This window comes from Lissotriton helveticus, chromosome 2_1 (assembly GCF_964261635.1).
Source record: "Lissotriton helveticus chromosome 2_1, aLisHel1.1, whole genome shotgun sequence".
NCBI lineage: Eukaryota > Metazoa > Chordata > Amphibia > Caudata > Salamandridae > Lissotriton > Lissotriton helveticus.
Window position 1 is genome coordinate 1,059,722,242 of NC_136059.1, and position 15,518 is coordinate 1,059,737,759.

Genomic DNA, 15,518 nt, shown 5'->3' on the forward strand with positions numbered 1-15,518 from the left:
AGGGATTAAGATCTTGCTCCACTCTAAATATCCCGAAAGTGGCGTAAAGCGGAGTCAGCTTGAGAGCCAAACAGATATTGACCATCGAAAGGTATGTCCACCAAGGCGGAGTGAACAGCCTCAGAGGAGCCAGAGGTGCGTAGCCAGAAATGCCGGCAAAGAGGTAGCGAAAGGGCCATGGCTCATCCAACGGAATCTGTGGTATCCATGCCACAACGAATCAGCAATTTAGCTGCCTGATGGCCATACTGAACCAGCTGATTAAGAGTGATTCTGAGAGTCATCAGGGTAGAAGAGGAGAAGGCGCAAGACCACATCCCACAACAGATGAGAAAAACGGCCACAAACAATCACAAGCTGTATTAAGAGATCGCAAAGCGGAGCTGGTGGCAGAAAAGAGATATCGATCAAGTGCATCTAGATTTTTAGACTCCCAGTCTGGGGAGAGAGTCAGGCACTGTGTTGATGTCGGGGGAGGCTGTAGCAGGCCGAATCCCAAAGCTGCACGGACTGGATGATGGGAAAGGCAGGGCGGGTCTCAGGATGGTGCCTATGTGCCATAGACCAGTCCACAGTTGCCGTTGACAAGGGCAACTAAATATCAAAGAGGGCTTCACTGAAGGGGAGCACAGGTTCAGTTCTCATCTGGCCCTGAAGAAGCTCCGCAAGTAGGGGTCAATGGTCAACTCCACAGCAGCAAACCACAGGAACTCTCCAGAAAAGCTCAGCAAAAGCCAAGTTAGCCTCTGAAGCGAGGCTAAGAGGAAAAAACATGCCAGAGGACGAGGAAGAATCCAGGGGGTCTGAGTGACAACAGTTATGTCATCACCGACATCACCAAAATACCTGTGTTCCGAGGGGGAAATAGCAGGGGGCTCTTCTGAAAGAGGAGGAAAGCAGCACTTAGTCTTATCCGCAATTCAATTACAAAACATGAAATAAATTACAGAATTAATAACATATAAAAAATGTGAAATCCAGAAAAAAAACATTAAATTAAAAAAATTTATATCTAGAAAAAGATATTACATATAAAAAAAAAAAAAATATATATATATATATATATATATATATATATATATATATATATATATTAACAATAAACAAAGGGAAGGGGGCGAAGGGTACACTCATAAAAATTGCGAGACAGAAAAAGCAAAAGAGAGAATCAGATTGCACCCTAAAGACCTATCTTATTGAATGTAATATTTGAAATTGTAAAAATAAAACAGTTGGCACAAAATGCCCCAATATATACCACAATATGACCAGTTTATACCTTATCAGGGAGAGAAAGCTTATTGCACAAGTTACTACTTGTGTAACGATATGTCTGTAAGAGACATTAGTTAGTGATAGATTTCTTACCTTAGAATATCCCCAGGCGTCAGACTGGATCCGGAAAGTTTTGCTTAGCAGTACCCCTGCGCGTCCGTAGGTTGCGTCCTGCGGCTCCGCGTCCGTCACTGGCGGTGTCAGCGCCGAGATGGCGTCCCGGAGAGTACTTAGGTGCCACCCATGCACGCTGACGTTAGTTCTGTACACGACTTTCTGCGCCAGGAACGCTGAGCTATGCAAGATACTGACCATTGGCGCAGAAAACTAGGGCCCTAAAAGGGATGACCTTAACCCTAGTAAACAGGTCACAGAACAGAGAAGATGGGCGGGGCAGCAAGGAATCTATCACTAACTAATGTCTCTTACAGATTTATCTTTACACAAGTAGTAACTTGTGCATCTGTAAGAAACATGTTAGTGATAGATTCCTTACCTTAGAATAGATACCCCAGCAATACCAACCCGGTGGTAGGTCTGCGAACATTACTACACCAGAAAATCACAGAGCTCAGAACGCCAAAGAAGCCGTCTCTCAGGACTGGACTGTTAAGGCAGTAGTACTTGGTAAACGTGTGCGAGGCCCACATACCTGCCTGACAAATGTCCTGCAAGGGAACACGGCGTCCCAAGGCAGTAGTGGCTGCAGTTGCCCTGGTGGAATGGGCACGCAGCCCCACAGGAGGCTCCTTCTGGGTCAAGGAGTAACATGCTTTGATGCAGAAAACAACCCACCAGGAAATAGTCCGTTTGTGCACCACCCGACCTTTTTTGGCGCCCACGTAGCCGACAAAGAGCTGATCATCCACCCGGAACTCTTGTGTACGCTGCAGATCGAATGCGAGCGCATGTTTTGGGTCCAGACGGTGGAGCCTCTCTTCCTCCCTTGAAGGAGGCGGAAAAAAGGTGGGGAAAGTGATGGTCTGTCCGATGGGGAAGGGCGTGACATTCTTTGGCAAAAAAGAAGGACGGGTCCTCAGAACCACCTTGTCCGGATGAACAGAAAGGAATGGAGGTTTGGAAGAAAGAGCCTGAAGCTCACTCACTCTTCTGGCAGTGGTGATAGCAACCAGGAAAGCAGTCTTTAAGGTGAGAAGATGCAAGGGACAGTTATGAAGGGGCTCGAAGGGAGCGCACATTAGAAACGTCAAGACAAGGTTTAAGTCCCATTGAGGCATGATGAACGGCACAGGAGGGAACGTGTGCGTAATGCCCTTCAGAAAACGGTTAACAACCAGAGACATAAAGAGAGAAGGCTGATCAGGAAGCCGTAGAAAGGTGGAAATGGCCGAGAGATAGCCATTGATAGTGCCCAGAGCAGAGCCCTGCTGGGCCAGAGAAAGAATGAACAAAAGAACATCGGAAAGAGGGGCAGAAAGGGAATCCACAGCCTTTGCTGTGCACCATGCCACAAATTTATTCCACCTGCAGGCGTATACCATTTTAGTCGAGGTACACCTGGCTGCCAAAATGACATCACAGACTTCGGGAGGAAGGTCGAAAGCTGTCAACTGTTGCCGCTCAATCTCCACGCATGGAGGTGGAGGCTGGACAGGTTCGGGTGGAGGACCGTCCCCTGCTGCTGCTACAGAAGATCCTCCCGAAGAGACAATTGCATCGGGGGATCGATCGCCATGCTGAGTAGCTCAGGATACCAGTATCTTTGTGCCCAATCCGGAGCCACAAGGATGACTTGGGCCCGGTTGCGCCGAATCTTCTTCAGCACTCTGGGCAGAAGTGGTATAGGCGGAAAAGCGTACAATAGACCACAAATCCACTCGCGACGAAAAGCATTGCGAGTAGAATTGCGAGTGCCGCCTCGGAAATTCCAACGCGCAAAACTGCTGACATTGCGTGTTCTCTTCGGTGGCGAATCGATCTAACCAAGGCTCTCCCCACTGCTGAAAGAGACCTTGCGCCACGTCCGAGTTCAGACGCCATTCGTGATGCATCAAGCACCAGCGGCAAACTGAAAATGCTCCTGGCCTACCGTGAACCACAGGTAACGCTGGTGGGCCGGCACAAGGGGGATGTGAAAATAAGCGTCCTGCAAGTCCAACGCGACCATCCAGTCTCCAGGATCGAGGGTAGTCAAGACCTTTTGGGCATTTTGAATTTCTCCTTTCGGAGGAAGCGATTGACGTCCCGGAGGTCCAAGATGGGGGGCAGGCCCCCCCTTGTCCTTCTTGGGGACCAGAAAGTAGTGGGAATAACAATCACTCCTTACTTCCTGCTCAGGAACGCAATCGATGGCCCCCTTGGCCAAGAGGGCCACGACTTCCTGTTGGAGAAGAACCAAATACATCCCCTGACATGCGGTGGCACCGTGGTGGCATGTCTGGGGGTGGTACTGAAAGGGAACGGAGTAACCCTTGCGGTTGATCTGCAGCACCCACCTGTCCGATGTGATATCGCGCCAGTGGTAAAGGTGGTGGCGGTGGTGGCTGATTCTGCCACCCACCGGCGTGGGGTGCTCCACGAAGGACGGACTATGAAGGTTTGGAGGGAGGAGCAGCGGGGGTGGAGGCTGACTGACCCGCACGATGATTCCCCAACCCGCCCCTGTGGAAACCGCCACCACGGCCGCGCTGAGGCTGGTTCTGCACAGGCTTGTTGAAGAAACGTGCCTGGGGGCATCTGCCCTGGCCACGAAAGGAACAAAAACCAGGTGTGGCCGGGTTCTGTCCAGAAATACCCAAGGACTTGGCTGTGGCCCCGAGTCCTTAAAGCGCTCCAGTGCACTGTCTGCCTTATCGCCAAACAGGCGGGTACCATCAAAGGGCATGTCCATGAGCGAGCCGTGGACATCGGGCGAGAACCCAGTCAAACGCAACCAGGCGTGGCGTCGCAACGCCACAGTCGTAGAAATCGCCCTGCCCAATGAATTGGCGGTCTCCAAACTACACCGAATGACGTACTTAGCTGCATCCTTACCCTCAGCAATCGCCTGAGAAAGGACAGCCTGGACCTCCTCAGGCAACACCTGAGCAACAGAATCCCCAACTGTGTGGGAGTAGCGGCCCAATAACCAGGCGGTGTTCACCGACCGCTGCCCCAAGCTAGCCGGAGAGAACAACCGCTTACCAAACTGTTCCAGCTTCTTAGAGTCCTTATCCGGCGGGGTCGTGGGAAAGGCACTCTGTGACATCGAGGCCTGGATGACCTGACTCTCAGGCGTGGGATGAGTGGTTAGAAAGGCGGGGTCGCCGGGCGGTGGAGTCTGGCGACATTCTTATCCACAGGGGTCCCCATGGCCGGCCGCAACCAAGTGCCCAAGAGGACTTCGGTAAAGGCGTCATTAAAGGTAAGCAACAGCTCAGACGAAGTAGACACCATTTGGAGCACCTCAGTGAGGAGGTTGGTTTTGAGAGCCAGTGAGGGGAGGTCGAGGTTGAGGGCCTCAGCAGCCCAACGGAGCACCATCTTGTAGGATGCACCCTCCTCCATCGTAGGGGAGGTAAACCTCGGGTCAGAAGACACATCGAGGTCGCCGGCGTCTTCCAGGTCATCCACCCAATCCTGCTCGGAGTTACACTGCCGGGCAATGGGGTCCTCGGATCCTTCCCAGTCCTCCTCCGCCTCCGGCATAGGAGGGGCCGGTCACAGCGGCAGGGCCGGAGACGGAGACAGGACAAATGGCGCCGGAAACAAACGGCGCCGGGGCCGGACCGGCGCCGTCTTCCAATGCAGATGTAAATGTAAATGTAGGAATTTGTAAAGCGCACAGCTACCTCCACCGGAGGTGTCCCGGCGCTGTCCGTATACCGCTTAGGAACCCTTCCTGGCTTTCCTGGGAAATGTCCACTCCTGGGCACCCCCAGGTGCAGCCAGGCATCCCAGCGCTTTTGGGGCCGTTGTGGAGACTAAGCAAGCTATTGCCCAGAGTTGCAGCGTGGGACCCATGATCAGAACAGGCAGTGAGTCGAGAATATCCAGTCAGGGGAATTAATGAGCCGGAGACCCGCCGAGGCGGGAATCGAACCCTGGTCCCTGGCCAGAGCTCTGCATCAAGGTCTGCCTGCTCTAACCATTGAGCCACACTTCTCCACAGATCCCATGTCAGAACAAAATGGTCCTGGAACCGGATCAAGGGCGGAATGAACGGCACCCAGTGCAGAGCCGGGGCCGGAGCCGGCAACGCGGTACCTCATGGCGCCGGGGCTGGAGCCAACGGCGTAGGATCCTGTGGCGCCGAGGCTAGATCCGCTGGCAGAACCGCCAGGCCGACGGGATCTGGATGCAGGACCACAGGGTGCGAAGGCGCGCGGCAGGAGCCCGAGGCCTAAAAAGGCAGTCCATGGCAGCAAGAAACACTTGCACCTGTTCGGGAGTCGCCGACGGACCATGGTAGGGTGGGTAGACCGTGGGACTCACAGGCTCCTGAGGAGCCGCAGGGGCAGTGTGCCCCTGTTCCCCTCGTCTGCCTTCGAGGAGTGACGGGGGGGACGTTGGAGAGCGAACACGCTTCTTCAACTTCTTTTTATGACGTCGCTTACCAGAATCCGAAGAAGAAGACTTGGAGCCCGAGGCGTGACGGCACCGGTCCCGGGAATGGCCCCTAGACCCAGAGCGGCGGCGTGACGAATGCCGGACTTCCAGCAATTTCCGGCGCCGCTCCATCAAGGCCTTTGGAGCCATGGCTCGACAGTCCCAGCAGTTGTGATCAGTCTCCAGGCAGTAGAGGCAAGCATCGTGGGGGTCTGCCACTGACATATTACGGCGGCAGGCCCCACAGGACTTAAAGCCAGGCATCCCTACGTGCACCAGGAGAAAAAAGGGGGGAGACAAAAGTCTCAAATAGAAGTAAAAAAGTGACTAAGGTACATATTCAATCCGGATCTGTGCTTGCTGGCGCGGAAAAAGAAAGAACTGACGTCAGCGCGCATGGGTGGCGCCCAAGTACTCTCCGTGATGTCATCTCGGCGCTGACGTCGCCAGTGACGGACGTGGAGCCGCAGGACGCCACCTACTGACGCGCAGGGGTACTCCTAAGCAAAACTTTCCGGATCCAGTCTGACGCCTGGGGAAATTCTAAGGTAAGGAATCTATCACTAACGTGTCTCTTTCAGATGAGAGAGATTCATAGACCGAAAAAATGGAAGAAGCATCTTGAGGAATATTCTAGGTTACTTCACTGAGCTAGTATCCTGCAGCAGTTGAACTAAAAGCTGACTGGCAGCATTATACCAGTGTTCGCCTAAGAATCTTGTATTTTTTTACTTGACAAAATGACAAAAAGTGAGAATTGTATAATCATTATATACTAAATGCAAGTCTGCAAAAACAGAATAAAAGCTTGTTTCTAGTTTTTTCGTTACAATGGGTCCCATTGTCATTCTCTCGTCTACACAGACTTTTCATTATGCCGTTATTCACTGCAACTCCACTCCAGTAGTTATTATCAAAGATTGTTTTCCACGGCTGTAATGGAGCAATACTCAGTCGTGGAGCTGTAGTCTGCCTCTTTGAAGTTCAATTTCATTCCTCTGCTTTAAATACTAAAATCTGAAAAGCCAGTTCACAAAAAAGGATGGGTTTGGAACCAATATACAACATAAAATGGCAGATTGATAAGCTTTCTTGGTCTCTTAAGCATCAGCAGTGCTGCAGTTAAAATGAATATGTAAAATGTTCCCTAGTCAGCTGCAATATGGTCCATATTCACCTGGTTCAATATATAACATTATAATGTGAATCTTAAGAACATCAGTCTCACAACATTATGAGGTAAACATTAAATCAAAATATGATCAACACATTCATTTAATTTACAAATTAAACTGAAACAAAAATGAAATAAAATAAAGACTACTCACTTCCAGATTTAGTTTCTTGCTGGGGTTGATTTGAATCACCTGACCAGCCCCACATCCAGCCAAACCACCCCTTGTTCTCATCTTCATCTTTCACTCCTGGCTTATAAATCTTCAGTCCGGCTTTGGAGGCCTAATGCAAAAGGATAAAACAGCCTTAAAAAGAAATACTCCGTCAACAGGGACCATGCATCAAGCCAAGCTCTAAAAGCGTTTTCTACTTTTGTGTGCAAAGGATGGTTCGATTGCATATACTATGATATCCACTCTCAGTTGTACTATTACTCGTGTTCTTCTACACAAAACTTTAGTTCTTTTTTTTACTTCCTTGCAATAGTTTTACATTCTCTGCACAACAGAATTCTTTTTACTTGAGGTCTCCATTTTTTTACCTGTGATTCTGTACCAAAACCTTGTTTTTCACTTTTTAATAATCCTTTTTTAGCATTTAAAGTTAAAGGCAAAATAGTAAACGAACGATACAGTGTGACCAGTTCAGAGGGGAAAAGACAGGAGCAAGTCCAAACCAACCACAGCACCTCAGTGATATGCGTGAATGATGCCAATCTGATAGCAAACGGCAAACTAGTGCTTGTCCACGGACCACATATTTTATGGTATTTCGCCGCCAATCTCTTCCATTTATACACATTTTTCCGCTGCTGCATAATAATCCATTCTTCGGAACCAGTCTGCAATCTTAGGTGCTCGTCTCTCTTAGCCATCAAAAGTATTAAACCGGTCAAAATTCTCTATCATCTCATATCTTCAATTGCTCCATTATACCCAACGGTATCACTTTGAGGTCTGGTACTGGTGGGTACCTAGGATGTCCATGAGTGTATCATGTATCATCTAGAAGTATCTCTGCATGAGCCGAAATTAATATGCAATGTAACATGTAATAAAAAGTGGCAATCAACCCCCCAACAACCTATTGGGGTGAAAAAAAATATCTCTGTGAAACTAATTCACGGACAGACGCAGCGATCCAGGCTGCCATGTGTTATTTATGCTCTGTGTTGGAACTAGCTGACTAAATAGCTTTTTATCGCGGCTCCTCCGCATTTACCGCTGTACATGTTTTTATTGCAATTCTCATTGTTATAACGTCAACTGGCTTTGTTGTTGCTCTCTGTGGGCATTCTTACCTGTTTCCCTCGCTCCTGACCCCGGTCCGCCCCGGCTGAGTGCCGTTTGTGCGGAGGGTCGTACGCTGGAGCGCCATAGCCCGCATTCCTCTTCCCCACTTCCGCCCTGACGCACCCAGCGCAGGTTAGCGGTATAGTGGTTATTGATCACAGAGTATATCTGGGCAGTCAACGCGGGTCACAGTTGACAGACGCAGCGATCCAGGCTGCCATGTGTTATTTATGCTCTGTGTTGGAACTAGCTGACTAAATAGCTTTTTATCGCGGCTCCTCCGCATTTACCGCTGTACATGTTTTTATTGCAATTCTCATTGTTATAACGTCAACTGGCTTTGTTGTTGCTCTCTGTGGGCATTCTTACCTGTTTCCCTCGCTCCTGACCCCGGTCCGCCCCGGCTGAGTGCCGTTTGTGCGGAGGGTCGTACGCTGGAGCGCCATAGCCCGCATTCCTCTTCCCCACTTCCGCCCTGACGCACCCAGCGCAGGTTAGCGGTATAGTGGTTATTGATCACAGAGTATATCTGGGCAGTCAACGCGGGTCACAGTTGACAGACGCAGCGATCCAGGCTGCCATGTGTTATTTATGCTCTGTGTTGGAACTAGCTGACTAAATAGCTTTTTATCGCGGCTCCTCCGCATTTACCGCTGTACATGTTTTTATTGCAATTCTCATTGTTATAACGTCAACTGGCTTTGTTGTTGCTCTCTGTGGGCATTCTTACCTGTTTCCCTCGCTCCTGACCCCGGTCCGCCCCGGCTGAGTGCCGTTTGTGCGGAGGGTCGTACGCTGGAGCGCCATAGCCCGCATTCCTCTTCCCCACTTCCGCCCTGACGCACCCAGCGCAGGTTAGCGGTATAGTGGTTATTGATCACAGAGTATATCTGGGCAGTCAACGCGGGTCACAGTTGACAGACGCAGCGATCCAGGCTGCCATGTGTTATTTATGCTCTGTGTTGGAACTAGCTGACTAAATAGCTTTTTATCGCGGCTCCTCCGCATTTACCGCTGTACATGTTTTTATTGCAATTCTCATTGTTATAACGTCAACTGGCTTTGTTGTTGCTCTCTGTGGGCATTCTTACCTGTTTCCCTCGCTCCTGACCCCGGTCCGCCCCGGCTGAGTGCCGTTTGTGCGGAGGGTCGTACGCTGGAGCGCCATAGCCCGCATTCCTCTTCCCCACTTCCGCCCTGACGCACCCAGCGCAGGTTAGCGGTATAGTGGTTTTACGCCCTCGTCATATGAAATGACGGCATGGCGGAAGCGCAGCGGACGAGCGCAGCGGGAGCGCCGACTTCGCGCCGAAGTCAAGCCAAAGTCCTGCCCGTCTGCGCCCGTCCGCGGCCGGCTGCGCCCTGCGGCCCTTCACTCTGCCCAAACATTCAGGTACTCGCCCGCGGACTTGCTTTCCCTTCAACACCCAGTCCCCCTGCCACCCGAAGCCACCAGGCGGGCTCATGCGTGCGGCATTTCCACCACCCCCTGTTTGGTTTTCCCTCCCCTGCCTGGACCTGTTCCCTCCCATGTTCTCGCTAATCCCCCATCACCTATACCCGCCAGTTGCACCCTTACCATCCTTTACTTGAATACGCGCTCCTTGGTGAAACACCAACTAGAAATCTACTGTTTATTAGAAGATACTAATGTAGATATCCTCTTCTTAGCTGAGTCTTGGCTGACGGAGGACTCTGCACCCGATATTTTGGCCGCCCTCCCCATCGGCTATTACATTCTTCATGTTAATCGCCCCGGGGGGCAAGCTGGCGGAGGAGTAGCAGCTATTATTCGCAAGGAACACGTATTTTCCACCTTAAACTGCACTCCCATTCCCAATTCTCAAACCCTCGTCATCCAGCTCCGCTCAACCACTACCTCCCTTATCTGTGTCCTCATGTACAGACCTCCCACCTACATGCCGGCTTTTGCTGAAGCTTTTGGGGAACTTCTCTCCCAGCTTCTCATAAATCACTCCAGAATCCTTATCTTGGGAGATTTTAATTACTGGCCCACTGACCCCCAAGAATGCCGACTTTCTAAGCTGTTCTCAGACACCCTCACTAGCCTGAACTGTCAGCAACTGATTTTTGCCCCCACCCACTGCAAGGGGCACATACTCGACCAGGTTTGGACTGCCAATCTCGATCATTCTCCTCCCTTGATCACCCCCTGCACCTGGTCAGACCATTACTTTGTCTCTTTCTCCATTGATCTTCCCAGTTTTTCTCGCCCCCCGCGCCCCGCTAGCATCACAGCTCGCAACTGGAAGAATGCCGACATGTCAATACTCCATTCCCTTCTGGCGACTTCAGCCCCCTCAGCCTCTGAATCTGTCTCGGACCAAGCTTCCGCTCTCGAATACTGGGTGAAGACAGCTGCTGATTCTGTAGCCCCTCTAAAGGCTATCAAAGTCTCACGCCCCCACGACGCCCAGCGCTGGTTCACGGACCAGCTGAAATTAGACAAACTGGCTCTTCGGCAGGCCGAACGGCGCTGGCGCCATAAATATGACCCAGCACTTAAGACCGAATTTACCAACCTACTTAGCAAATACAAATCCTCTATTCTAGAGGCTAAGACTTCCTATTTCTCTGGTAAAATCCTGGCGTCGGCTTCAAAAGCCAAAGACATCTTTTCAATAGTCAATGAGCTCTCCCTGCCCGATCGTGTCACCCTCCCACCTGTTCCTACTCAGGCTTTGTGTGATGAGCTCAATGCTTTCTTTCTAGATAAGATCTCCACCATTAAAAATAACATTTCTCCACCCTCCCCTTCCAAATCACTTCCCCTCCCCCCGGAAAATTCTCAGAAATTTCTATCCTTCCCTCCTATTTCCATCACCGAATTCAACAGTCTTCTTCACAAAGTTAGCTCCGGGTCTCCAAAGGATTGCTGCCCCCCACACATTTTCAAAGAAATCTTTATGCACTGCCCTGACCCTGCTCTAGCCCTTCTCAACTCCTCTTTAACATCAGGCGTCGTCCCTGAAGCTTTCAAGCAGGCGGTAGTGTTACCCATCCTGAAAAAGCCCAGCGCGGACCCCCTAGTGCTAAGCAACTATAGACCGATTTCCCTTCTCCCTTTCTTGGGAAAGATCTTAGAGACCTACGTCACTAAATGCTTGAGCACTTTTATTGAGTCTTCCTTCTTTCTTGATCCCCTGCAGGCGGGCTTCCGCCCCCTGCATTCTACGGAAATGGTGATTGCAGCCGTGATGGACACACTTCGAACTGGAGCTGACAACAATATCTCCCAGGCCCTCGTATTGTTAGACCTGTCGGCGGCTTTTGACACGGTCGATCACACTATTTTGATCGACCGTGTCAGAAACGCCGGTATTCGGGGCACTGCCCTCGACTGGGTTCGATCCTTCTTGCAGGACCGTTCCCAGGCAGTCCACCTTTCCACCTTCTCTGCTTCTTCTCTTTCCCTCACCTGTGGTGTTCCCCAGGGTTCGGCTCTCTCTCCCCTCCTTTTCAATTTGTATATGCAACCACTCATGGCTTCTCTCCGCCATTCTTCTGCTACAATATACAACTATGCCGACGATTTACAACTGATTTTTCCCCTGGACACTACACCTTCCTCTCGCCTCAACTTCCAAACAACCATGTTACTCATCTCGGACTGGATGGCTCACAGCCAGCTCAAGTTGAATCCGTCTAAAACGGAACTTGTCCTGGTAGGCGGTCCTTCCAGTCCTTGGGATGCCAACTATTGGCCTCCCTCTCTGGGCCTCCCCCCCCGCCCGGTCAGCTCTGTGAAAAGCCTAGGAGTGATCTTCTCGGAGGATCTCTCCATGAAACCTCAGATCTCTGCGGTAACATCATCCTGCTTTTTCCAGCTACGCAGGATCCGCAAGATCTGTAGATTTCTAACTAGAGAGGCACTCATTCTAGTAATACTGGCTCTGGTCATCTCCAGAATCGACTTCGCCAACATTCTGTATGTGGGGATTCCTGCCTATCAGCTTCACAAACTTCAGCTGATTCAGAACCAGGCAGCACGCCTGGTGTACCACCAACTCAAACATCAGCATGTCTCCCCCCTTCTGAGGAGCCTTCATTGGCTCCCAGTGGCTAAACGATGCTCCTTTAAGCTAGGCTGCACCCTATTCAAATCTTTGCATGACCAGGCCCCAGTTTTCATTTCCTCCAAACTTAAGCGCTACTTCCCAATCCGCAATCTACGGTCCTCCGTCAATAATCTCCTTTGCATTCCATCTTTCCGCCGTAAAAAACATGGAGGATCATGCTTTTCTTTTTTAGGCCCCTCCTACTGGAATTCCCTCCCTTCTTCCTTTCGCCATCTTACCTCATATGAGTTGTTCCGCAAAACCCTCAAAACACACTTTTTCAAGGCGGCTTCTGAGTAACTCTCCTGCCCTGGCTAGCTATGTCTGTTATGAGCGCCAAGAAACCGTCTCGGTGTACGTGCGCGGTATAAATTTTTTAACATAACATAACATAACATAATTAAAGTGGATTAATTTGAGGTCGGAGGGAATAGCTAAGACTGGGCAGCCATAATAACCTCTTGACATTCTTCAATGTCTATCACCTCTGCACCTAGGGCCCATCAGGCTTGAAGCTCCCCAAATGGGTCTGGGGTATACAGAACCAGGTTTATGTAAAATCTGGAAATCCTCTTATGCCCAAAGCTTCTATAGTTAGTTTTATTTTGAGGGGCTTTAAGTACGGGACTGCCTCTAGTTCACTCTATTGAGGTAAAGTTGTAAATATTTATAAAACTGTGGCTTATGTAACTGGAATTCCACTGCCAACTGGAAGTGTGCTATACGATCTTGTGCCTAAATATCGCCACACCTGAAAAGCCTGTTAGGTTCCAGGCTCCAACCCCCAGCAACTGTGTAACACGTTCAGCCAGTTTCCAGTCCACTACAGGGTCTGGTTAATAAAATTGTTTAACCATTTAGCTTGTTGAAGCGTAGAATAGGCTATGAGAAAAGTTGATGGATTTCCTGGTGATAGGACCAAACAAAAACCTCATTCATTTTATTAAAACTTAATACTGTGCTAACAGTGCCCATGACTACCATAGAACGTAAGGTACAGAATACCGTCAGATAAATGCAGTTTATAAATGAAAATAAAAAAATCACAGCTCTTCAGCTGCTGGGATAATTTTACATATAATATAATTCCAATTGAAAGAAGCCCATAGGGAAATTAGACAATGAGTCTTCAAGCTCCTTTCACATATTTGTGCACAATTTCAAGGCCAACCTCTTGGTGGCTGTCTCAAAAGTTGAAAATAAGTGGCGGAGAATTGGATATAAGAGTAATGTACTTTTCTAAGCTTGTTTGCTAAAAGCCAGCTTTGTGGTTGTGTATGTGAACACTGAATCCTACCTATTATTGCTGGTATATTTTTGCAGCAAGTAATCTGCCATCTTTTCTTCTATAGGTCATTATCTGCATGCTGTGCATGCACTGTCCTCGTTAACAAGACAGCATTTCTTGAGTTGACACTCACACTGTATAGTAAAGGGGCTTGCATTCCGCAGAACTAACAGAAGAATTACACTGAACAAACACATCCTTACACATTTAGTCAAAGCTATCTGCTGGTAAGCTTTTTAGGAGTACATTAAATTGATTTTTGCTTATCAAGACTATCCAGTTACCTGCTAGAACAATGCCTATTTTTATCTTAGGTTGAAGTGATGTTTTTTCTTCTTTTGAACTGAGTGTTTTTTAGTTCATTATCATTCTAGTACAGTTTGTGTGATAACAATTGTCATTTCAAAATCACCTTGCCACCTCACTATTCACTTTTTGTGTTCACCTCTTGATATTCTACCTCGGCATCCTACCTATCCAACATCTAAATGCGGGACATTTTCACTTAATGATGCCTTATATAAATAATCAATATATTTCATAGTAAGAGGTTATATATAGCTCTATGTCAGAATTTATCAGTTTAACTATTTCCACTACTAAATGGGAAGGAGGGGTGAACTGGGACGTTACATGGCAGATATAGTTTCACGTTGTTCGTGCCATTTAAATTATATTTAGCCAAGGACATTTAGAATGAGCACTCATCTGACATAAAAAAAAATACGTTTTCGGAATCACCAAACGCTGGCGATCGCTATCTTGGCACACTTTGGAGACAGATAGTTGAGTGTGGTGGCAGTGCAGAGGCGACGTAAGAAGGCTACGGAGAGACTTGAGCATCTGCAATACAGAGGAAGCGTAGGGAGGGAATGACAGCAACTACGTTGGGTACAGGTGAAGAGAGAAGGTCACCAAAGGGGAAGAACTAGGGAACAGTGCTCTAACAATGTGCCATCATCTGGCTACACAGCACAAGTGAAAACATCAATTTTGGCCATGCAAATTGATCGCAGGAAGTTCAGGCAGTGTGCATAGGCAGTATAGAGGAGATGGAGAGACCTACATGATCTGGTTCAACAGTCACTGAAGAGATTGCCACCAAAGGAAAAAAGAACCTCACCCCCAGCACACACACACTCTTAAGACTAACACATAGTCTACTGTACAACAGAATAGTTAACCTACTGAAAGTAGACAGTTTGATCTTAAAAAGGACCAAAAGATAAGGCTACTTGCCGAGGAAACACTGAGGACCAAAGCTGTGAAATGATACCTGGCAAAGAAACTAATCACTTTCTCATGAGAATCCCTTTCCCTCCCATACCATGGTAACTAATGGAATTCACTGTGGAGGCACAGACCATACTGCGAATCAGACTGATCTAATTCTGAAGTGGCTAGCATAAACATCAAGCTTCCGTGCACTAATCAACTTACAGGAGATATGCTGCGACTTCCTGAACAGAACTATCTGTAAACACGAACCATCGGTGCTACTGTAGCAATGAGTTGATTGCTACGTCTTTAAAGTCTGAGCTAACTTGAGACGGCCCAACTGTTGCATCCGTACATAAGCTATTAGCTCTCGTGAGGATGACAACAAAGCGGCTAGTCAGAAAACAAACAATTGCATTAATCTCTAAAAATATCAACAGGGTTTTGAGTCAAGAGCTCTGATTAAAGACAGCAATGAAGAGGTACAATGCGTCATACCTGTAATGTCACGTGACGACAGATGCAGGATAGTTGAAAAATCTCCTAAACTATTGTGATCAGGATGCAAATGCCTCGAGAAAATGACCAATCAGATTCCAACAGACTCTTAAGTACTAGAAAACGTAGCAGAGTTCAGTTACC

The 15,518-nt window shown here is 48.7% G+C and overlaps 1 protein-coding gene across 2 annotated transcripts in view; it reads right to left on the reverse strand.

Annotated features, from left to right (window-relative positions):
• The window catches only part of VPS13A (vacuolar protein sorting 13 homolog A), a 2,196,319-nt gene that overhangs the window by 1,813,819 nt on the left and 366,982 nt on the right, over positions 1-15,518 (reverse strand). For both annotated transcript variants that reach the window (XM_078675860.1, XM_078675861.1), the window contains exon 15: positions 7,152-7,281. In XM_078675860.1, the coding sequence (XP_078531986.1) occupies positions 7,152-7,281 (130 nt within the window). The remainder of the gene's footprint in view (positions 1-7,151; positions 7,282-15,518) is intronic.